General features: G+C 42.8%; 1 protein-coding gene and 1 pseudogene across 5 annotated transcripts in view; one reads left to right on the top strand and one right to left on the bottom strand.

Moving 5' to 3' along the window:
* LOC130117920 (transmembrane protein 65-like) overlaps positions 1-24,914 on the bottom strand; it is a 94,949-nt gene that overhangs the window by 11,910 nt on the left and 58,125 nt on the right. For all 5 annotated transcript variants that reach the window (XR_008810721.1, XR_008810723.1, XR_008810722.1 and 2 more), the window contains exon 6: positions 4,552-4,594. Coding sequence is in view for 1 of the 5 variants with exons in the window: in XM_056286183.1 (XP_056142158.1) it covers positions 4,552-4,594 (43 nt within the window). In the remaining 4 variants the exon portion in view is untranslated. The remainder of the gene's footprint in view (positions 1-4,551; positions 4,595-24,914) is intronic.
* LOC130118696 (U2 spliceosomal RNA) lies at positions 17,166-17,374 on the top strand (annotated as a pseudogene).

Raw genomic sequence — 24,914 nt, 5'->3', positions numbered from 1 at the left:
GGCAGTCCCACTGGGTTTAGGTGCGTATGATACTCTTTCAACATTAGTTACACTCCAAATAACATGGTTTAGTTTCAGGTCATCTCCAGTATCTCTCTATATAGTTGTATGAAAGTGTTGCACTTCAACAATTCAGTTCAAACTACCAGCTTAAGGTTTTCTCAGTCCTCAAAGTATCATCACATACAAAAAACAAAAAAAGCTTTCGGAACAGCATCTGTTCCCTGCAGGGAAATAAGCAACATCATAAAAACACCTTTCGAAAACAGAGCTCTCTAATTGACTAGTAAACAAATATGGGGTCAATGATGAAAGGGGTTGGCCAGGTCGATATTTCTGACATTTTGGAAAAGTCTTCATATGGTAGCAACGCTCCAACATGTCGTACAGTCGCTGTGATTATTAAGTCTACACCAAGTCTATTAATAGGGAACGTCTGGTGAATATTACCACACGATCCCAGAGATTTTATTCTGTCCTGAATAAACATGTCAATGACCTCCTCCAGCAACCTCAGAGCAAAAATAGATTTACTTACACTACTCTCTATTTAGTTAACTCAGACATCCTGAGGTAATCCTACAGTAATTTAATCATCCTGAGGTAATCCTGCTGTAATCTGATTTTGCCAGTACATCTGATTATCATTCCACATAAATGCTGACTTGTGTTGCTGACATTGTGATTACAAATACAACCAGTGTTGAGTAAAGGAGAGCCATCTTGTGCATTTGCTATGTTTTTGTCATATTCATAAATGACCAGTGTGTGATGTCAGAATTTGGTGGGGGGGAGGGGGGTTGTATGGATCAAAGTGCGTGATGTCCGTCAATTACCAAGGTCCCATAGGAACTTACTTGAAATGTGCACAAGTGACGTGCCAGACACTATTAATACAGCTGAGCAAAGAGGACCAAGAATGCATTTACAGCCTTGCGTTAGCATAATAGTGATTATGCAAAGGTAAGAAAGAGTATGACAAGATAGCTGCATCATAGTATACAACCTCACCAGTATGAGTCCTCCTCAGCTATTAAGTCACATTCACACCGACCACTGCATTAACACTGATATTCAGCATAAGATCAAACACTGCCTTCCCTGGGATATCCACATACCCAAGTCATCCCTTTCAGAAATAAACAACACGAGTTCTGTGGTGCAGGACTGTTGCACAAGTCCAACAGCCTTCACATTTTCCAATGTGAATTTGTCACAATAAAGTACCTGTCAACCACTCTTTAATCTGGTCTAGTTTAATCCTGATGAGCTGCCTGTTTATGATAAAACGGCAGACGCACACTTCCACATACATGCGCTGACTTGTGAACAAACCCACACATGCATGTATAGCCACCTGCATGCTTATGCATGCGGTAGCCAGCATCCAAATGCACACACAACACGTGCACACGATTGTGTGCAAACTTGAATCTGCATAATAATTCATGAAATGAACAGACAAATGTGTGCACACACACACACACACACATACACACAGTGGTACAAACATATTGTCCCTCAAACAGTCAGAGGCACATTTGGGAACGTTTCCACTGAGTCTTTATAAAGTCCAAAACAGTGAGCCTCATCCGTCTTCACTAACACACTGTCAAAGCAACAACACAGCCCCCCTCTCTCCCAGCAACTCTGTCTGTCTGTCTGTCTCCCTGTCCTCCTGCCTGCCTCACCGTGTCTTTAAATCTATACTTATCATTGGTTGTCCATTGTGTTTGTCTGTCTGTGTTTCTCTCATTTGTCTCTCTGTCTCTTGCTCCTAGTGTATAAGTGTGACTGGGTGTCCAGATATAAACACAGTTTCTTTCTGTGGGCTGTCATTCAAATGAACGCTTAACACTGTCAAATAAATCCAACCATTTTGTATATACTGTACTGTGCATTGTATGTATACTGGTACACGCTGTCATGTCCTTGTACCTCAGGCATGTATGTAAGTAACCTGCTGACATTTATTTCAGCATCTCTGATATATTCTCTGCACCATTGCACTTTATCACCTCTTATTTCACCTGTATAAGTCAATCCTTGTGTATATAGTATCTGAAGAATGTTGTGTTTTAGTGTTGTCTGTGAATGTTCTTATTCATCCAGGTCATGGTTATACCAAGTCCAGTTGCACTCGATTCAATTCCTTTGGATGTTTTAGTGTTGTTATTCTATGTTATGTACACTGAGACAGCCATGAACCGGAGTCAAATTCCATGTAGTGCAAACCTACATGGCCAATAAACATGATTCTGATACATGTCAGTCTTTTTAGCGGCCTGATTTTGCCTCACTCCAAGTCATAAAGACTTGTCCCAGAGTGGACTTGTGAACCGCTGTCTCAGCTATATTTTTGTGTTGTTGTCCTGTGTTGTATTTTTATTGTTTTCTTTTAACTATGGACCTATGTGTCTGAATAAAGATTTGATTGATTGATTGATAACTTTGTACAGAAATACAAAACACGTAGCATATAAACACTACAATAGCAGTATGGTTAATTAATGTGCAATCAATATGAACAGTAACTTTCCTAATGAACAATGCTCTGCTTTTTTAAAAGTTTTTCAACTCCAAAACTAGCACCATTCATGAGCTGCTAGCCTCTGCTAACATCATGCAGACTGACTTACCATCAGCAAGCGCCATGAAACTGTCCCCATGCACTGTCCTATGTGACTTAATTCTTCCAACTGAAAATCACATTTCTGAACTTATCACTAAGTCTAGCACCTCCGGATGAAAGAAAGCCAAAAGCCACTTTATTTGACATTGTATTCTTACAAAGAATTGTATTCTTATAATGAATTTGTTCTCAGCATTTAACCCATCCTATTGTATAGGAACTGTGGGCAGCTGTGGTGGCCAGGGACCAACTCCAGTTCTTCTTTCCGTCGCCTTGGTCAGGGACACAGATAGGAGTATTAACATGCATGTCTTTTTGATGGTGGGAGGAAACCGGAGCACCCGGAGGAAACCCACACAGATATGAGGAGAACATGCAAACTCCACACAGAAAGGACCTGGGATAGCCTGGGGTTCAAACCCAGGACCTTCTTGCTGTGAGGCAAGAGTGCTAATCACTGGGCCACCGTGCCAGATTTGGATGACTAACAATTACCTGAAATTCAACAGTAGTAAAACTGAGCTACTCCTCATTGGCACTAAATATACAATTTCAAAAACTAATATTTGCTCACTCCCCATTGCTGGAGCCACCATACCTGTCTCCGTCCAGGCTAAGAGCTAAGAGTACCATTTCCTTTTCTAGCCATATAAACAATGTCTCCCGGATTGCCTTTTTTCATTTACGAAACATCTCCAGACTATGCCCTGCTTTAACACAACACTCCACAGAAATTTTAGTCAGTGCTTTGGTCACATTGCGCATTGACTACTGCAATGCGATCCTGTCAGGCATCCCCAACAAACTTATTCATCGACTTCAACTCATCCAGAATTCTGCAGCACGGATAATTACATGTTCAAAGTCCACTGACCATGTCTCTCCCCTGCTGATTCAATTACATCGGCTTCCTGTGTCACAGCGGATTAATTTTAAAATTATCAACATTCAAAGTTCTTCATAATCTATCCCCTGCTTATCTCACAGACCTCCTTCAGAGTTACACTCCATCTCACTCCCCGCGGTCTTCACCAGCAGGTTTATTGGCGCTACCAGCCATCAACCTCAGCACAATGGGTGCCAGGGCTTTCTCCTATGTTGCACCCAAACTCCAGAACTCGATTTCCCATCACATCTGCTTACTGGACTCCATTACAGAATTAAAAACTGGTCTTAAACCCCACCTTTTTAAACTAGCATACTCACTTTAACAACATTAACAGCATCAAACTCATCTTTTTTTTAGACTCCTGCTGATGTATGCTCTATTGCTTATTGTGTGTTATATTGTTGATTGCACTGTTTTTTTTACTGCTTTGCTTTATTGTATTTGATGTAAAGTGACCTATAAAATGTTTATTATTATCATTATTGCTATGCATACCAGCAAACATTTTAACAGCTGCTAAGGGACCCCATGGCCATGACTGGACCCGGTTATCAGTTGCGCTAATTATACTCATATAAACACTATATGCACCCATTTCTTTATTATTATAAGATTAAAAAAAAGTAAAATGTGTCAAATTCTCATTACTTGTTGATTGATCATGCACACACTCGTGGCTTTAAACTAAGAGCAGAACTGATAAACAGTGACTTGGCTGATCATAGTTTTGGTTGAAAGATATGGATGTAGGGGAAAAAAAACTCCATAATACTCCAGACAGTGCAGTGTAACCGATCATTTCAGAAACAGAAAATGGTCAATGGCACATATACACAAAAATAATTAAAAACAAAGAGTCCCTTCTCGATAATGTTCATCCGTTTCTCACCTTCAATAAAAATGACCACCTGTGTTGTCAGGGACTTTCTTTTTAACCATTTCATATTTGTAGATAATGAGTATGTAGTCTATTTGTAGGCGTATCAGGAGTGTTTTTGTGCATGTGTTTGTTTGTGTATGGCCTTCTTACCCTAGTCCTGCCAAGTCAGACACCAGGTTGCCCAAAGCAGCAGCTGTGGATTATAAAACGAGAGAAAGAGATGGAGACAGAGAGAGGAACAGAGATATGATTATAAAGTGGATTATTGGACTGCAGTTTGTGTAGAAGAATTCCCAAAAGCATGAGACAAAGGTTGTCTTTCATCAGGAAAACAATATTTAGATCATGACAGGTACATAATTTCTGAGTAGATATTGACTGCAAGCCTTTTCTGTCCAGCCATCTTGTTTTAAAAGTGTACACATGAGCGACTTGACAGCAGATGATGTAGTGTAGACTAGTTTCCCTTGTTGAATACATGAGTAGTTATGATTCCCTTATTAAAGACTTTGGGGGAAAATGTCAGGGGAAACAGTGACTTCTTTCATCCACTCTGGTAAAAGCTACAAGTTAAAGCAATAAAATCAAAGTATCAGTGCAATAAGAAATGAATTACGTATGTCTGAATCTCTAAAAAGTAATTTACGAGGCAATAAAATCAAAGTAGCAAGTGCAATTTTAAGAAATGAATTATATCTGAATCACTAAAAACTAATTTATGAGGCTCCTCCATGTAAAGCTATTGCCAAAAACCATGTTTTGCACCACAAAGGCGATTTGAAAAAGTCTGATGTCTGCTGTTGGTTAGACACCAAAAATAGCAGCCTGATGCTTTACCTCTCCTTCCCAGGGGGACGGAAGCAATGACAAAGCCTGAAAAGGATGCGAAGTGAGTAGTTTATTAAAACACGTAGCTGTTGTCCCCAGTAGGTGTGAGACAGTCATAATGAAAACCAGAATTAGTACTGGGGTCTATAAATTCACAGCAGTTCCTGAAAGGGAAAGTAAAAAGTTTGATTTCATTCTCCATCACAGCCCATCTGTCTATGCTCTGTTCACACCACTGTTGCCTTGACCTGGGCGCGATACGACATGGACAAAAGCACAATAAAATTCCTGTAAGGACGGGCACCTGGGTAGTAGCATAGCGGTCTATTCCATTGCCTACCAACACAGGGCTCGCCTGTTCGAATACCTGTGTTATTTCCGGCTTGGTCGGGTGTCCCTACAGACACAATTGGCCGTGTCTATGGGTGGGAATGTGTCCTGGGTCCTGCACTATTGCTTCCTCTGGTTGGTCAGGGTGCCGGTTTGGGGGGAAGGAACTGGGGGGGAACAGCGTGATCCTTCCACACGCTACGTCCCCCTGGCGAAACTCCTCACTGTCAGGTGAAAAGAAGCGGCTGGAGAATCCACATGTATCGGAGGAGACATGTAGTAGTCTGCAGCCTTCCTCAGATCGGAAGGGGGGGGGCAGCGACTGGGACAGCTCAGAGAGTGGGGTGATTGGCCAGGTACAATTGGGGAGAAAAAAGGGGGAAACAAATTTCTTTGAGGACAAATCCAATGAACGAGTTGGCAGCGCATTGTCTGTTCCTTCGTCCCCTTGTGCAGCAACCTCCCGGCCCCCCTCCTCCCCAAAGCTTCACCATGCATCCTTTCATTTCATCCCTCTCCACAGTTTTCTACACATTGGGATTTATGTCCCCCTTTGTCTTTTTCTATTTATTATTGTCCCTTATGCTTCCTTCTCCATTGACTTCTCTCTTTTTATCTGTTAGTACAATGAATCAACATCTGTGGGGGGGGGGGGTGAGTGTCTTTAAAGATGTCGCTTCAGGCCATACTTAGTTGGGGACTGCCCAATGTTCAGACGGCCCGTTATCCTGAAACCCCAATAGTCAGAAAAATGTCATATTGTATTTTTTGATGGTTCATTTTGACGTGGGTATGATGTGGTTAAGAGTTGGATTAGCACCTGGGCAATCGGCTGAAATAGTGAATTTTAAGGGCAGGGTCACATAATCTGATGGGTCACAGATTTTGGTGTAACACTGGCAGTCACTCTCAACTCCAGGGAGAGTGTGTATTTTCAGAAAAAAGGGCCTTCGGAGCAGTGGGTGTTCTTTTCTTCAGAATAACAGGCTGTCAGACAAATGGCCTTTCGGCCCAATGGGCCATTTTCAGACTATTGGGGTTTTGGAATAATGGGCCATCGAGACAATGGCATGACACCGCTTTGTGATCCTGTACCTCTTGACTAATGCTCAAATCAATCTCCACATGCTACAGTACGTTTGTACCATTATAAAACCACATTTCATGATGAATACTCATAAACTGTGTATTGTCATGCCAGCAGCAAGCAACATGGAGGGAAGTGGCGTATTCCCAAACACACATCTATCAGAAGCAGTGATTTCCTGAAGGCTCACAAACTTCAGCTTTAAAGGATAATTACATTTTTTTACAACCTGGGTCTTCTTTTTGTAGTTTTTTCCATTCTCATAATGGTTATGATTGTTTCATTGGTGGTTATGATCATTTTACACACTGGTTTCAATGTCAAGATTTTGGACCGGGCATTATAATAACAGCATCTTTTGAGGGTCAGACATGTTTCACCAAGTCTAATTTAAATATTCAGCAAATGCAGCAGATTTACTAGGAGTTGGATTTTACAAAATAGCTCATGTGAAGAAGGGCAGCATACACCACAAATGAAACTGTGTGCACACATGAATACCTACGGTACTTAAGATGGTCATTCCTGCAAGCTGGACCAGGAAGTTGCTCAGCAATGTGATGGACAATTATTAATGACATTTCGGGTTACAACATTTTCACAACTTTTTTTATTGAAATTTTACAATCAAAATATTGTATATACATATATGAAATCAATGTTTATGTTTACATAGTAAAAAACAACAACAAAAATTCAACATAGAACAAAACAAAACCAAAAAAACAAAAACAAACAGCCTGGCCGCCTAGCCAATTAGAAAAAAACACAACTTGTATACTCGACAAATAATGAGCAATATTACAAAATTATACACTTATACAGAAAAAAATAGAATGGTTAAAAAAAAAAGTTAAGGGATATACCCATATCACCATACATATAAATACACTGCCCCAAGTCCAACCAAATAATATTGGTTACCAAATGCTTTATGGGATGTCAAGTGACTGCAGTTCCTTAACAAATGTGAAGAAAGGACCCGATGTTTTATGAAATCTGGTTATTGAACCCCGTGACACATCTTATTTTCTCCATCTTAATAAAATACAAAATGTCCCTGAGCAGTGAGTGATTTCCACCGTAATAAAACGAGGCGTCTGGTCAGAAGATTTGTGAAAGCTACCAGGTCTGCTTTATATGATGGTAATGGCAGGTCAGCAGAAGCAAGCTGTTAAAGCTGTCGGCCTAATTGGGATCTCAACACTATTTGAAATTGTTTTAAAAATTTCCAACCAAAAATTGAATAGGGAAGGGCAGGACCAAGGGCAGGCCTGATGGCATCTGTCACAGGTGGGATCAATGTTATCATACATCGGGGCTAACCTAGCTTTAGTTAAATGTGTACGGTGTACAATTTTACATTGAATCAGTCCATGTCCAGCATAAATTGAAGAGGAGTGGAGCCGCCGGTGAATTACCACCCCACTGGTTTTGTGTGATCTCTACTCCTAGGTCCTCCTCCCATCCCCCCTTAATATTTTATAACAAGGGGCACAGCGAGGAAATCAGACCATACATAGCAGATATAATTCCCTTTGTGCAAGGTGAAGGACTTAAAAAGAGGTCAATAGGAGTGGCAACAGGGTGATCAGGAAATTGAGAACTAATATTACGGACAAAACTACGGATTTGCAAGTATCTAAAAAATGTGGCTTTAAAAGTGAATATTTCTTAGATAGTTGTTCGAATAACACAAAGGTGTTTCCTATATATGAATCTCTGAATGTTCTGATACTCAGAGTAGACCTGTGGAAAGAACCTCTATCCATCAAGGAGGGGGGAAAGACAAGGTTAGCTGCAACTGGAGCCTGTAGAGAAAAAGACTGTAAACCAAAATATCATCTAAACTGGTTCCAGATCCTTAGTGATGAACTGGAGAGAAGAGGAATGAAAGTTGGTAGGAGCAAGTCGGAACACATATGCGTGAATGAGGACAGTGGAATGGTGAGGATGCAAGGAGTTGAGGTGACGAAGGCGTACGAATTTAAATACTCGGGGTCGACTGTCCAAAGTAACGGGGAGTGCAGAAGAGAGGTGAAGAAGAGTGCAGGCAGAGTGGAGTTGGTGGAAAGAGTGTCAGGAGTGATTTGCGATAGAAGGGCACCAACAAGAGTTAAAGGGAAGGTTTACAAGATGGTTGTGAGACCAGCTATGTTATATGGTTTGGAGACAGTGGCACTGATGAAAAGACAGGAGGCAGAGCTGGAGGTGGCAGAGTCGAAGATGCTAAGATTTTCATTGGGAGTGATGAAGAAGGACAGGATTAGGAACGAGTATACTACAGGGACAGCTCAGGTTGGACGGTTTGGAGACAAAGCAAGAGAGGCAAGATTGAGATGGCTTGGACATGTGTGGAGGAGAGATGCTGGGTATATTGGGAGAAGGATGCTGAATATAGAGCTGCCAGGGAAGAGGAAAAGAGGAAGGCCATGCAGAGGATATGCACGTGGCTGGTGTGACAGAGGAAGATACAGAGGACAGGAAGAGATGGAAATGGAGGATCCGCTGTGGCGACCCCTAACGGGAGAAGCCAAAAGTAGTAGTAGTAGTAGATTTTTAGAGTAAGAAGACGAAGAGAAGCCTAAAGGCACCTATGCAAGAGCTGTCAATGAGGCAGGACTAGAAGAGGTTTCTAAATCCAACAATGTAGGGGATGAAGGGGAGTACTCAAACTGAGCCCAATACTGTAATACTCTTAAGTTGGTTGCCCAATAACAAAATCTAAAATTTGCCATAGCCTAGCCTCCCAAAGATTTTGGTCTTTGTAATAAAGTTCTACCAAGCCTAGGGAGTTTTCTGTTCCAGATGAACTCCAAGCTATCAATTTTACAAAAAAATGACTGTGTAAGAAAAATGGTTAAACATCGAAAAAGGTATGAGAATTTTGGTAGGGAGTTGCTCTTTACCGAATTAACCCATGCAGATAGAGACAAGGGCAATAACGACCAGCATTCAAAGTCTTTATGCAGTTTGCTCAATACAGGAGAAAAATTTAATCTAAACAAGTTCTCAAATTTATCTGTGAAATCAATGCTAAAGTATGTGAAGCCAAGTGGAGCAATTTTAAAAGGCAAAGTGTGCAAGGGAAAGTTATGAGCTTCTACATTCAGAGGGAACAGCTTTCTTTTATCCAAGTTGAGTTTATAACCCGATATTCTACCAAATGAACAAAAATTTCAAGGGCAGCTGGAATAGAAACAGAGAGATTAGATACATACAAAAGTACATCATCCGCATAAAGGGAGGTCTTCTGTTCGACACCAAATCTAGTAACACCAGTTATAAGAGGGTTTGATCTATAAGAGCAATGGCCAATGGTTCAACTGCAATCGCACATAGTACTAGGCTTAAATTGCAGCCTGGATGAGTTGAGCGAAAAAGAGGAAAGTAGTCAGAGTGGGTGTTGTTAGTTCTGACTGAGGCTGTGGGAGAGGTATAAAGCAATTTCACCAAATTAATAAAAGTATTATCCAAGCCAAACTTTTCCAAAGTACAGAAAAGATAGCCCCACTCAATCCTGTCAAAGGCTTTCTCTGTATCAAGTGAGATCACAGCCTCTGGCACTGATGAAGTGGAGGGGTTATACAAGACACCGAGAAGCCGTCTAATATTGAAGAAAGACTGTCTGTTTTGAATCAAACCAGTCTGGTCGGGAAATAGATGGTAATACAGCTTCTAAACGCATCTCTAAACATTTGGAGATAAGTTTAAAATCAAGTGACAGTAAACTTGTGTGTGTCTGACATTCTTGTGTAAGAAGTGGGGTTGTTGTGAAGCGTCTAGTGTGTTGGTGTAGTGTTCTGTGCCTGTCACGTCTCACTCTCAACCTTCACCGCTGGCTAGCAGAAATGCGAACAGGAGAGCCAAGCACCCAAATCTCTCCCTGCCAGTACATAGCCTCTCCAACAGCAAGCCCTATGTAGTGCCCCCTCGTGGCGACACATGGTAACTGGGTACACCTTGACCCTGGCTGAACTGCAAGGGACTCGGAGGAGGTCTGGCCCCTGGACGTGCGGTACGCAGGCCCACCAGTGTGTGGATATTCCCTGATGCCCACGAACCAGCCCCCAGCTATGGGTTAAATAGTGCCACTGCCTAGTGGATACCTCGGGAGAGGAATAGGCTATGGGAGTAAACCCCTACAGAAAATCAACGTCCACAGTGCTGTTGTTTTTTGTTTTTCTTGCCTTTTTGTATCTGACAAAATCTTCATTTGACAATAAAGAAATATTCAAATGCCAGGGTGGTTGGGTGTTATCGCATCTCCTAATTTGTACAAACCCCAATTCCAATGAAGTTGGGACGTTGTGCAAAACGTAAATAAAAACAGAATACAATGATTTGCAAATCCTTTTCGACCTATATTTAATTGGATACACAACAAAGACAAGATATTTAATGTTCAAACTAATAAACTTCACTGTTTTTTTGCAAATATTCACTCATTTTGAATTTGATGTCTGCAACACGTTCCAAAGAAGCTGGGACAGGGGCATGTTTACCACTGCGTTACATCACCTTTCCTTTTAACAACACTCAATAAGCGTTTGGGAACTGAGGACACTTATTGTTGAAACTTTGTAGGTGGAATTCTTTCCCATTCTTGCTTGATGTACGACTTCAGTTGCTCAACAGTCCGGGGTCTCCGTTGTTGTATTTTGCGCTTCACAATGCGCCACATATTTTCAATGGGAGGCAGGTCTGGACTGCAGGCAGGCCAGTCTAGTACCCACTCTTTTACTACGAAGCCACGCTGTTGTAACACGTGCAGAATGTGGCTTGGCATCGTCTTGCTGAAATAAGCAGGGACGTCCCTGAAAAAGACGTCGCTTGGATGGCAGCATATGTTGCTCCAAAACCTGTATGTACCTTTCAGCATTAATGGTGCCTTCACAGATGTACAAGTTACCCATGATGCCATGGGCACCAACACACCCCCATACCATCACAGATGCTGGCTTTTGAACTTTGCGCTGATAACAATCTGGATGGTCCTTTTCCTCTTTAGCCCAGCGGACACGACATCCATGATTTCCAAAAACAATTTGAAATGTGGACTCGTCAGACCACAGCACACTTTTCCACTTTGCATCAGTCCATCTCAGATGAGCTCGGGCCCAGAGAAGCCGGTGGCGTTTCTGGGTGTTGTTGATATATGGCTTTTGCTTTGCATGGTAGAGTTTTAACCTGCACTTGTAGATGTAGCGACGAACTGTGTTAACTGATGATGGTTTTCCGAAGTGTTCCTGAGCCCACGTGGTAATATCCTTTACAGAATGATGTCAGTTTTCAATGCAGTGCCGCCTGAGTGCTCGAAGGTCACGGGCATTCAATGTTGGTTTTCGGCCTTGCCGCTTACGTGCAGAGATTTCTCCGGATTCTCTGAATCTTTTGACGATATTATGGACTGTAGATGATGAAATTCCTAAATTCCTTGCAATTGTACATTGAGAAATGTTCTTAAACCGTTGGACTATTTGCTCATGCAGTTGTTCAAAGTGGTGACCCTCACCCCATACTTGCTTGTGAACGACTGAGCCTTTCAGGGATGCTCCTTTTATACTCAATCATGACACTCACCTGTTTCCAATTAACCTGTTCACCTGTGGAATGTTCCAAACAGGTGTTTTTTGAGCATTCCTCAACTTTCCCAGTCTTCTGTTGCCCCTGTCCCTGCTTCTTTGGAACGTGTTGCAGGCATCAAATTCAAAATGAGTGAATATTTGCAAAAAACAATAAAGTTTATCAGTTTGAACATTAAATATCATGTCTTTGTAGTGTATTTAATTGAATATAGGTCGAAAAGGATTTGCAAATCATTGTATTCTGTTTTTATTCACGTTTTACACAGCATCCCAAATTCATTGGAATTGGGGTTTGTAATTCCATTAGTCCTGGAGCATGGTTTGATATAACAATAACATTATATGAACTGGACAATGCTGATGGGATGAACCGATTGTCAAGTAAAAAGTAATCAATATGTGTAAAGGTATGATGAACGTGAGAAAAAAAACGAGCACGTCCTACCAGATGGATGAAAAAAAAACGCCAGGGATCTGTAAGTGAGAATTCTTCTGTAAAAGATTGAATGGTTTTAGCTGAGCTTGAAGTTACTGCGTTTTTGATTGATGAGCAATCCAATGATGGATTAAGCCAACAATTGAAATTCGCCCTAAAATAAGATGATGTGCGGACAGGTCAGGTACTGAGGAAAACACTGATCTAAAAAAGCAACTATTGTCGCAGTTAGGACCATAAATATTAAGCAGCATCACCGGGGTACCATAAAGTTTCCTGGTTACAAACACAAATCTACCATTTGGATCAGAGGGAGACATCTGAGCAAAGAAAATTAATTGACTTATGAATTAAAATTGCCACCCCTCTAGATCTGCTCTGAAATGATGAGTGATACACTTGTATGACCCACCTGCCCCGCATTCTGGTATGATCAGATAATTTAAGGTGGATTTCCTGAAGAAAAGCAATATGAACTCCCAGATGTGGACAATACCCAAGGACTTTATTATGTTTAATTGGCTGGTTTGAGCCTTTACAGTTCCAGCTGAAAAAAAATACCACTCCTCCAAACTGCTGTGAAACCTTAGGTTGGTTCATAAACTGGTGTCGAGTGTGAAATGAATAACAACATTGTAAAGAACGCCCTGATAAAGATTTTAAAATGCAGCGACCAGGCTTTAGACAAAACAATACAAACAACATATCCCCCCCCCGGCTGATGCGTCCTCCCAAACCAGACGTGCGCATACCCCTCTAACACACATAACGCACACTTAGAGTCATACCTCTTCTGGAGTCGAGTGACAAATATAATAGTAAACCATAACACTGTTAGTATAGTGCAGTATTTACATGAACTATATTATACAATGGACACAAGTATAGTGAACTTGCCGTTCCCGTTATACAGGGGCTGTCAGAGAAACCGCTTTTTTAAGGGTACTGTTTATGAAAGTCGAGGCGATGGCCGGGTCTTCAAACGTATGCGTGGTACCGTTCGGCAGGGTGATTTTCAGAACTGCAGGAAACATCAACCCAAACTTAACACCAGGACAGGCACGCAGCTCGCATTTCACTCCTCCAATCGCAGCTCTTTTCTTTGAAGCAGCGACGGTGTAATCGGGGAAAATGCAGAGCCTCTTGCCATGGAAGCGTAGGGGGGAGTCGCAGGTGATTTCGCTGGCTCCACGTAAAATTTCATTCCGGACGTGGAAGAAATGGACCCCAATGATAAACAGACGAGGTGCCCCCCCACCTTAACCCGCAGGGTGCGATGAGCTCTGTCGAGTAGGGGCTCCTCATCCTGGCTTAACAAGTCTTTCAAAAGTTGGCCAACGAGCCCGATCTGATGGCCGAGCGGACTAAACCGCCATTCTTGCAATCCGCTCGTCATGTGGCTGGGAGGTTCGTATCCTAGACTCGCTGTAACCGGTCACGGCCAGAGCATCCATGGGGTAAGGTATTCATTAGGCCACCCTTACCCGAGGGATAGTGGGTGTAGATCGGTGTAGTGTTCGGAGACTCGTCGTTCTCCAGTGACCCCTCTGGCCCATCCGGGCGCCTGCAGCCAAGCAACCGAAAGCATTCTCCCTACGTCTCCTTCACGGCCTGACGGTAATGCGATCCTTGCGAGGCTTCAGCGTGTAAAAAAGCGAGAGCAGCCGACACGAGTTTGAAGGAAGCTGGTGCTACAACTATCTCCTTCCTGTGGAAACGTGAGCCAGGGGAGTTATTCGACAAGAGTTCCGGCCGTATGCCATTGGGTCAATCGGGTGGGATAAAGGGGAAAAACTAGAAATACATTTAAAAAAAAGAGTTGGCCAACGAATTCTGTTGGACGCGATCCCTCTGAACCCTCGGGGATACCCACCAATCGAAGGTTGTTTCTCCTCGACCTCCCCTCCAAATCTTCACATTTGTGTGCCAGTAATTTCACTTGCGCCTTAAGCACATTAACAGTGGAGTCGAGTGAGGAGAGATGGTCGCTCGACGCACCGTGGTCGTTTATTTTCTGCAGCAATGGTTCAGCAGCACTCTTCAACTCTGTGCATACCGACTGAATTTCGGCTCTCAAGTCAGTCGCCAAAGAGTCAATTCTACCACATACACTCACCGGCCACTTTATTAGGCACACCTGTCCAACTGCTCGTTAACGCAAATTTCTAATCAGCCAATCACATGGCAGCAACTCAATGCATTTAGGCATGTAGACATGGTCAAGACGATCTGCTGCAGTTCAAACCGAGCATCAGAATGGGGAAGAAAGGTGATTTAAGTGACTTTGAACGTGGCATGGTTGTTGGTGCCAGACGGGCTGGTCTGAGTATTTCAGAAACTGCTGATCTACTGGGATTTTCACGCACAACCATCTCTGGGGTTTACAGAGAATGGTCCGAAAAAGAGAAAATATCCAGTGAGCGGCAGTTCTGTGGGCGAAAATGCCTTGTTGATGCTAGAGGTCAGAGGAGAATGGCCAGACTGGTTCGAGCTGATAGAAAGGCAACAGTAACTCAAATAACCACTCATTACAACCGAGGTATGCAGAAGAGCATCTCTGAACGCACAACACGTTGAACCTTGAGGCAGATGGGCTACAGCAGCAGAAGACCACACCGGGTGCCACTCCTGTCAGCTAAGAACAGGAAACTGAGGCTACAATTCGCACAGGCTCACCAAAATTGGACAATAGAAGATTGGAAAAACTTTGCCTGGTCTGATGAGTCTCGATTTCTGCTACGACATTCGGATGGTAGGGTCAGAATTTGGCGTCAACAACATGAAAGCATGGATCCATCCTGCCTTGTATCAACGGTTCAGGCTGGTGGTGGTGGTGTAATGGTGTGGGGGATATTTTCTTGGCACACTTTGGGCCCCTTAGTACCAATTGAGCATCGTGTCAATGCCACAGCCTACCTGAGTATTGTTGCTGACCATGTCCATCCCTTTATGACCACAGTGTTCCCATCTTCTGATGGCTACTTCCAGCAGGATAACGCGCCACGTCATAAAGCTCGAATCATCTCAGACTGGTTTCTTGAACATGACAATGAGTTCACTGTACTCAAATGGCCTCCACAGTCACCAGATCTCAATCCAATAGAGCACCTTTGGGATGTGGTGGACCGGGAGATTCGCATCATGGATGTGCAGCCGACAAATCTGCAGCAACTGCGTGATGCTATCATGTCAATATGGACCAAACTCTCTGAGGAATGCTTTCAGTACCTTGTTGAATCTATGTCACGAAGGATTAAGGCAGTTCTGAAGGCAAAAGGGGGTCCAACCCGGTACTAGCAAGGTGTACCTAATAAAGTGGCAAGTGAGTGTATGTCCTCCTTTAATGAGTCCAACATGGACTGCAGGGCCCGTAGGTCAGATGTGTTAGCCATATTAGCAGCTACATCCGGAGTGGGTGGTGGTACAGTTGAACGAGAAGGTTTGCTGCGGCCTGTACGCGTGGAACCAACTTTATGTTTAGCGGAAGTCACTGCCGAAAGTAATTTAAAGCAAAAAACAACCCAAACCAGTTAATGAACAAAAGTAAGTCGCCAGTGCCCAGAAATGTTGTTAAAAAGATTTATAAATGAAATTTGTCACAAAACAACAAAGGTATGCACGTCTCACACGCTCGGCGTGCGGCTCCGCCACCGGGGTACAACTTTTAACCGTCACTGCCGTTTTCACTTTGCAAATATGCAGAACCGTCGCACGGGCTGTACGAAGTCTTACAATGACTGGAAAACCCCTGTTTTTCTTCTGGTGCGTGAATCTGTCCACTGCTAATCTCGCATACTACTGGGCTTGTCAGCCTACTCATTTGTATGCACAGTTATGACTGTATTGTAGCGAATTCGGGGAGCAGTCCGGGACCGCCACAGCCGGGACGCGAACCCGTTGCTCCCACACCGCAAGCGACAACGTTAAACAGTCGTCTAAAGGGTCCGACTCGTTAGTCAAGGACCAACGTATCTACTTATCCATGCACGTTACAGTATGATCAAGGACCTCGTGGTTTCGGTGATTCAAAACCTTTGAAAAACCTGTTCTACACCGCAATTGAGTGCTAACTCCTCAGCTGGTGCGGGAAACAATTCGTTTTAAGCATTTACAATCAATAGGCTTATTTTTATACAATGTATGATTATTTTTTATTAACCTTGAATTAGATGCTGGATTATAATGGTATCTATTGTAGGCAATCAATTATTTTTCATTAAATATGTAAGAAAACGTAGCAGGATAAGAATTGTAGTATACGGTAAATACCACTAGATGGCAGTCTGTGTAACAGGACACATTAGGCCACATTGCCGAAAAAGACTGAGACACTATTAGATTCTGGAAACCAAAACAATGTCTTGATAAGAAAATAATGGTGTATAGTTGGGTGTGATCTAGGGTCAAAGGTGTGGTCTAAGGTTAAGCCCCACAGTAGGTGGGGTCAAGCTACAGTATAAAAGCGAGTGCTTTGGACAGCTTGTTTCAGCTGTTTATCGCTTCTCGGCCTTTTGGCTAAGATCAAGTGTAGTGTAGGTTGTTTCAGTTGCTCCATGGACTAGCTCGGTATATTGTTGCACCCATTTGAGGACTATTAACAGTAAACCTACTCACATCAGACTTGTAAGCATTGGACAGTGATTGATTGACTCTTCGAACTTGATTGATTGACTTTGAACAACAGTCTGTCGAGAAGAAATTCTCCCACACTGGCTTTTTGCCTAAGTCTGAGCACCGGAGAAGGGAAGATATGCAGGCAGTGCCTCTATATTGTCCCTTCTCCTGGAAAGTGAAAAAAGGGGTGATTTGTCACCAAGTCTGAACACCAGAGAAGGAGAGATACACTTGGCAGGGATCTGTACTCTACTGAGTGTACTCTTACAGTTCATATCTGAGACCAGTCCACTCAGTTTACCCCATTTCTAATTTTCAATATCATTATCTGCTTGTGGATTTCATCCTGATTTGGTGAATTATTTCTTACCTCTCTGTATCTCTCCCTCTTCTCATTTCATTAGTGAGAGTGACAGATGGAGCGCTAACATTTTATCACTTACTCAGTTCATCAGATGTCTAGTGAGGACATAATGTGTGATCTCTGAAAACTACCCTAAAACACATTAATTACCATACACTTTGTGTGTCTGGTCATAAGTGTGTGTTCTTGTGTAGGTGTAGTTGCATGTGTGTGTGTGTGTGTGTGAGAGAGAGAGAGAGAGAGAGAGAAAGAGAGAGGGGGAGGGCGGGGTGTGTACATATTTCTCAACCAGCCAGTAGACATCAACATAGATCACCATGAGGATCGGTTGCTGTAAATTAAAGGTAGACATCAGAACTTGGCTTGTTGTAATTACATCTGAGCACTTTATCTAACACAATGAGGTTATGGCCCTTTCCAGCATCTATACACCTTATTGGTAGAGTTCAGCAGCATGATACTATCAAGGGACATCTGACGGATTTCAACCACACGTGTCATCCGATGTTTTTTTCCCCTTTATTACTTTGAGAATGCTTACATAGAAACTGGTTTTAGGTCTTCTCTGAAGGCAAGAACGTAACATAATTTGATATGTAGTTTATTATGAATTCGTAATGAAAAAAAATATATGGAAGGGGAGGTGTTTTCTTACAAATGTATCTTGTCGGGGCACACGGGTAGCATAGCAGTTTATTCCGTTGCCTACCAACACGGATCGCCGGTTCGAATCCCTGTGTTACCTCCGGCTTGGTCGGGCGTCCCTACAGACACAATTGGCCGTGTCTGTGGGTGGGAAGCTGGATGTGGGTACGTGTCCTGGTCGCTGCACTAGCACCTCCTCTGGTCAGTCAGGGCGCTTGTTCGGGGGGGAGGGGGAACCTCCCACACGCTACGTCCCCCTGGTGAAACTCCTCACTGTCAGGTGAAAAGAAGCGGCTGGCGACTCCACATGTATCGGAGGAGGCATGTGGTAGCATGTGCAGCCCTCCCTGGATGGGCAGAGAGGGTGGAGCAGCGACTGGGATGGCTCGGAAGAGTGGGGTAATTGGCCGCATACAATTGGGGAGAAAAAGGGGGAAAACAAAAAGAGACAAAAACCCAAATGTATCTGTCAAACTTTCCAAAGGAAGTTATAGGGTTTAATTGCCTTAATGGCATCAGTATTGCTTTACTTTTCATTTTTTGGTATCTTGAGTCTAAGCTCAAACAATTTAACCCTTTGAAAATGCACTGTCTGCAGGCGGCAAGCAGGGGTCCAACAGCAGGAGGTCTGATGAAATATTTTTACTGCACATGAAACTATCAGAAAGCCTTTGAACTCTGCTCATAAAACTGAGCATATTTCAAAAACTAAAAAATAAACATAGCTCAAATGTGAGGATGTGTTAAGAAATATTTTGTTCCATTTTCAACATTCAGAAATGTTTTGGAACAACATGTTTTTGTGTGTTTATTTAGTAAAAAACATGTCCGATATTTAAAAAATGTATGACACAATTTCAATACTTTTACCAGTTATTATGGTTTACTGGCTTACATACCCTCTTAGTTTAGGTTGTACAGATTTTTGGGAAATTAAGCAAAAATGCCAATGTAGCAGGGTTGCCAACCCTCATGTTTCTGGTCTTACACATGCTTTCACCTTCAGCCTCACACCCTCCCGCTGCCCAGACTATTCTCACGCCAAAACACCGCGACAGCAACCAAGATGAACAGGCGGACGTATTATGGTCAAAGTCTTAATGGTATAGTAATGGTTAAACCAAGCGAATGACTTGGACTGTAGAAGATATCTGGGTATTCGAAAACCGGATGTTTCATAATAGGGGTGTTTCCATGGAGCTGCATCTTAATTACTCTCTGATTGGCACGCGATGCTTATCTCTGTGTTGATTGGACAACTGCTCAAGTTCACAGCCAGGAGCCCAGAGGGTGTTCAAGCAAGCCAGCCACACTCCAACTAACCTGGCATGAACCAAGCCAAGATGACTAAACAACTATCAATCATGGATTAATTCATTAACGAACCCAGGGTGTTTGTATGTTTGTTTTGAATAAATGCTCTGTAAACTAGCTTAAACTATGTCAACAGCTAGCTAGCTTATATTAGCTGTCTAATGTTAAGTCCATGGCAGAGAAAAGAATGAAAGCGATGCTAAAAAATGGCATTAGTTTTTTGGGTTTTTTTTGGTGACACAGCTTGTTCTATGCCTACCTCACTCTAATACGGATGCAGAACGAGTCTTCTCAACAACTGGCCAGAACAAAACAGAGTGTAGAAACAGACTTGCACTAGATGGGACGTTGTCGTCCATTATGCGCATCAAAGGTAATAAGATTGGACCATTTTGCTACAAATATGAACCGCCGGTAGAAAAGATAGTTAAGTCCAAGTCTGCTGCTTATAGTTATACTAGTTCAAAATAGGTCTGTGTGTATGTGTTTGTGTGTGTTCATGTATTGGCTATGTGTCTGGAGTAGGATATGTTCTTGTGTTTATTTGTTTCTTTTTGTTTATTTCTGGTTATTGCTACCATTCTCATTCTCCTTTTCCTGTAAACCCTTGTTATTGCCTTTTTAACTTGTGAACATTCAATAAAACGCTGTAGTTTTGATACTGGAAACGACACGTCTTTGACTTTCATTAGCGAGCCAACCTGTGTGCCCTTTATTGGGTTAGTGTGTATCTAATGGTAAGTGGAAGTCCCGGGGTTGGTCAGGCTATACCCTTAAATCTTAAACTTAGGCTCCCACTCCTGCCACATGTATGAACTACATACTTTTTTAAACCCTGATGGTGAATTGAGTCCAAATATGTGCCCATGATTAAATGTGCGTATGCGTGATTAAGCTGATGGCATCAAAATCTCACTCTAGCCAGTTACCCAAAGTTGGCAACCCTGAAGGCACTGGCGGACCATTCCTACTGCAGATAGAGTTCAAAGGGTTAAAACCTCAGAGGTGGTGGTCAAAAACCAAGCTCTAACATGATGCCTATTAGAACATGACTGTTTTTTGGCTGGACTGGCCAGCAGGGCTGTCCCAACAACCACAAATGCCTGTCTCTGATCATGTTTGCGTGATTGAGAGAACAAGTTACACAATTGGGCCACTGGATCAGGTGACCAACGACATTGCAGAAGTTACACGATTGGTCGGCTGACCAGTGATGTTGCTGGTAAACATGGAAATGGGAGTTTCCCTATTGGCTGTGGCTCTTTCAAAATGAATCGGCAAAGTGGTTCCAGCTCATTCCACATTTATCACATGCTAACGAACGGAATATATTGCTGCTTGTGTACACTACTGAAACGCTAAGAAGGGAATATTTTGCTGCTCTTTCCACATTTGGTTACTCACTGTAACGGTCCAGCATGGAGCCAAGTAGGAGAGAAAACATCTCTCCATGTGCAGAGAGGCATAAGGGAGGGCACACAGGTAAAGCACCCCAAATAACAATCACTCAGACAAAACACTCAATACAGAGCGAGCCTGAGAAAAACGAGAAACATCCGCAGATACAAACAGATGAAAGAGGGGGAGTTAAGACATAATTAAGAATAGTTAGAATTACAATTAAATTAAGTTCTCTTTCCAATCAAACTGTATTTATAACCTTTTTTTTTTTAACTTGAATGTAGCTTAACCATGTCATGCGATATGCTACTTCAGTACACTTTAACAACAAATATTACTGGGATCATCCATCCATCCATTATCTAAACCGTTTATCCTACGTAGGGTAGCAGGAAGCTGGAGCCTATCCCAGCAGTCATTGGGCGGCAGGCAGGGAGACACCCTGGACAGGCTGCCAGACCATCACAGGGCCAACACACACACACACACACACACACACACACACACACACACACACACACACACACACACACACAACCTAGGGATGATTTAGTATGGCTGAGTCACCTGACCTACATGTCTTTGGAGGAGATAGGAGAAGGAAAACTCTGATTTAAAATCTCAGCTGCCTTGCGGGTATACTTGCCTATGGGAAAGGCTTCAGGGAGAAACCCTGAGGAAAAATCTGCATCCGTCTCCACTGCCAGTCGTCTCGCTTAGTCTTGCCACTGGTAGTAGGTGGTCTCGGACGAGAGAGTGGGGTTGATGATGCGCAACTCTTCCTCACTTTAATCATCGTGAAAGTCATCAGCCATCCATCACAGGATGACTAGATGGTTCTCATCACTGTGCCGGATGAAAAACAACATGTCTTTGGACTGTGGGAGGAAACCCACGCAGACACGGGGAGAACATGCAAACTCCACACAGACGACGAGCTGGGATGACCCCCAAGGTTGGACTACCTCGGGGCTCAAACCCAGGACCTTCTTGCTGTGAGGCGACAGCATTAACCACTACACCACCCATTACTAGGACCACTACAGAAAATTGCAGATGAACATTTAATATCCAGGAATTCACATTATAGACACTACCACTGACTATCTCTGTAACAAACTGGCCACAATTTCGAACACTGACCAAACACGGTCCAGCCATACACTAGGTTTTGACCTAGTTTTGTTTAACTTCTTTTTTTTTCTTTGCTTCTTTCTTTCATTCTTAATTTTTCTCTTCTTTCTTTCCTCATCCCCCTTACCTTCTTCCTTCAGCTCAAGAAAAAAAAACCCCAAAAAAACAACAACCAAAAAAAAGCCAACACACACACGCACAAATCTATTTCCCTCAGGGCTCCTTATTCTGAGTCACGCTTAAATTGTGTTTCCACAGCCAATCTGTCCTTGTGCTATGGCCCAGTCTTGGGAGACATGAATGCGCGCGCGCGCGCGCACACACACACACACACACACACACACACACACACACGCACACGCACACGCACACACACACACACACACACACACACACACGCCCCGGTGTGATGGAGCTGCATAGACACTGCCTTCTGCATTAAGCACTAACTTTTTTGATAAGGAACTATTTTTGTCTGGTCTGGCGCAATAACTGCTGCTGGCTTACAACCTCACACCCATCTACTTTTGGCCTTCTGTGCAATTTAGAAAAGCGGTAAAATATCATCCAGAAAGTCTTGGAGATGTTGGGAGTTGTCACTGACTACCGTCTGTAGCAGGCAGAGATATTGTCTGTCTTCCCTTATTGAATTCCACCGGGGCTCATTAAACAGCAATACAGGGCTCACACTGACGGGATGATATATGCCTGTGACTGCCCGGAAAAGACTTTGAAGTAGGATAAATTCACATTGTGTGACTGTAGCGTGAGATTATAGGATTGGGTGTGTGTGCTCACACCTGTGTGTAACTGTTTGTATTTGCATGCTGTGTGTGCCCATCTTGAACATTTGCACCTTTTATAAGAATATGGATGTGCATCATACGTGGCTGTGTGTGCATCCGCATGTGTGCATGTGTGTTTGAAGACATGCAGTATGTGTTCCTGTTTGAATATGGGCACGTGATTGTGTATGTTCACGCAAGCGGTTTGTGCATTCACGTCACAGCTGCAGCAGCAGTGAGGAAGACTTGGGTATGCTAAGTCTTAGATCTGAGAAACGGGTACGGAGAGAGAAGGTGTGGAGAAAAGGAGGCGCGATGACAATTATGTGAATACATCTTCATGTATGAGAACGTGATGAGACATTCCAGTTCCTCAACACTCCAGATGTCTATATGCTCTACGCAGGTCCCTGATGGGGGACCCGACGTGGCTGAGAGAGGAATGGATGTTTTAATGGCCAGATCCAAAACACACTAATGCAAATCTAATGGCAGTGAAAACGAACGAGTGAACCCATCACTTTAGCTGTAATCTTCGACTGGGCTAGACTAAACAATTTAATCCACTAACTGTGTGAATGTAAAACCCTCTGAGACAATGAGCAAATGCTTTGAACGAAATATACCAGTATTATTAGCAAACCTGAACAGGCTGTGTTCAAGACCCATCCCTGAACATGTAGGATATGCTGCTACTTATCAATACAAGTAAATAGACAAATTGTTTTTGTTCGGTTAACCTATTGATTTTATGCATCGAGGGAAGAACTCTGATTTTTTTTTCTAGACAGACATTGACAAATTCAAACCCACACCAGCCAACTTTTACAGTTAGTTTTCATTCTTTGCAGTTAAACAAGGAAAGTGGCCATAACCACTTCCAGGAGCATGGAGGTATTAGTGAAAAACAACTGTGCTTTTAGCAGTAAACAACGCAGGCTGCATATTGTACTTATATCATAGACTGCACACCATAGGAGATACATGTAAGAACAAGTTAGATGAGCTATCAATATCAATATGTACGAGGGAGATCTCTTCAGTGGGAGCCCACTGTAAATCCTGGATGAACTCATGTCTGCAAGCCTTTTCCACAGCACAGAGATAACCCCTTCTGCTTCCCCTCTTAAGAAGCAGAATTTCAAATTCAGTCAATGAGCAGGTATTTCACAGCACTCTCATACACAACCGGCCCTTACTCGCCTCCCATGTCTGTAATTGCACCTCAAGCCGTTTCCAATATCCCTTGCTGAAATTGAGAGTCAGCCATTACTTGGACCGAAAATGAACAATAATTTGGCAAAAAAAAAAGTGTTTTGGTTTGATATCCCGCTGGAAGCAATCTGAGATCTTCAAAAGATTCAACGGCACCCTCGCTATATCCGTTCCCTCGTTCTGTTTTAGCCTAGTCTAGTCTTCATCATCTTACCGGTTCCCAGGGAAGAGGTGTATAAAGCCTTACCCCTCACCCTTCTCTTTATTCCTTACTTACAAGATTGGATTTCACTCTAGATAGTTTGGAAAGGATTGAAGGGGAAAAAAACAAATTCTCCACCATTTCCAGCAGAATCAGCTCATATGGACCGCTGAGGATGCTTCATCTCAGAAGCAAAGTGGTACAGGGGTGAGAAACGCCTTTATTATATAAACTCACTGTCCTACTTAACATCCCACAGTATGTTTCAGCCAATATTTGGGTTTTTCTTGTGAACTATCTCCCTAGAGAACGTTTAGTTTACTCCTATAGTCCCTTCTGTGGAACCAATATCCGTAACATGGTGGTGATAAAAGCACCAACTGCTGCCGCTATTAGAAATATCAGAAGAAAAAAACAACCCTAAGTTGTTGATTGTGTGTTTTTATCACCATGTGCACCGTCATGCAGCACAGTTTGAACATTGCTGTCCATCTGTAGCGGTATCATTAATAGGAGCACAGTGGCAATAAAAGACAACGATGTTCCTTGAAGCAAAACCTCCATCCAACC

The sequence above is a fragment of the Lampris incognitus genome, chromosome 9 (assembly GCF_029633865.1).
Source record: "Lampris incognitus isolate fLamInc1 chromosome 9, fLamInc1.hap2, whole genome shotgun sequence".
Lineage (NCBI taxonomy): Eukaryota > Metazoa > Chordata > Actinopteri > Lampriformes > Lampridae > Lampris > Lampris incognitus.
This window is presented reverse-complemented; position numbering and strand designations above follow the sequence as displayed.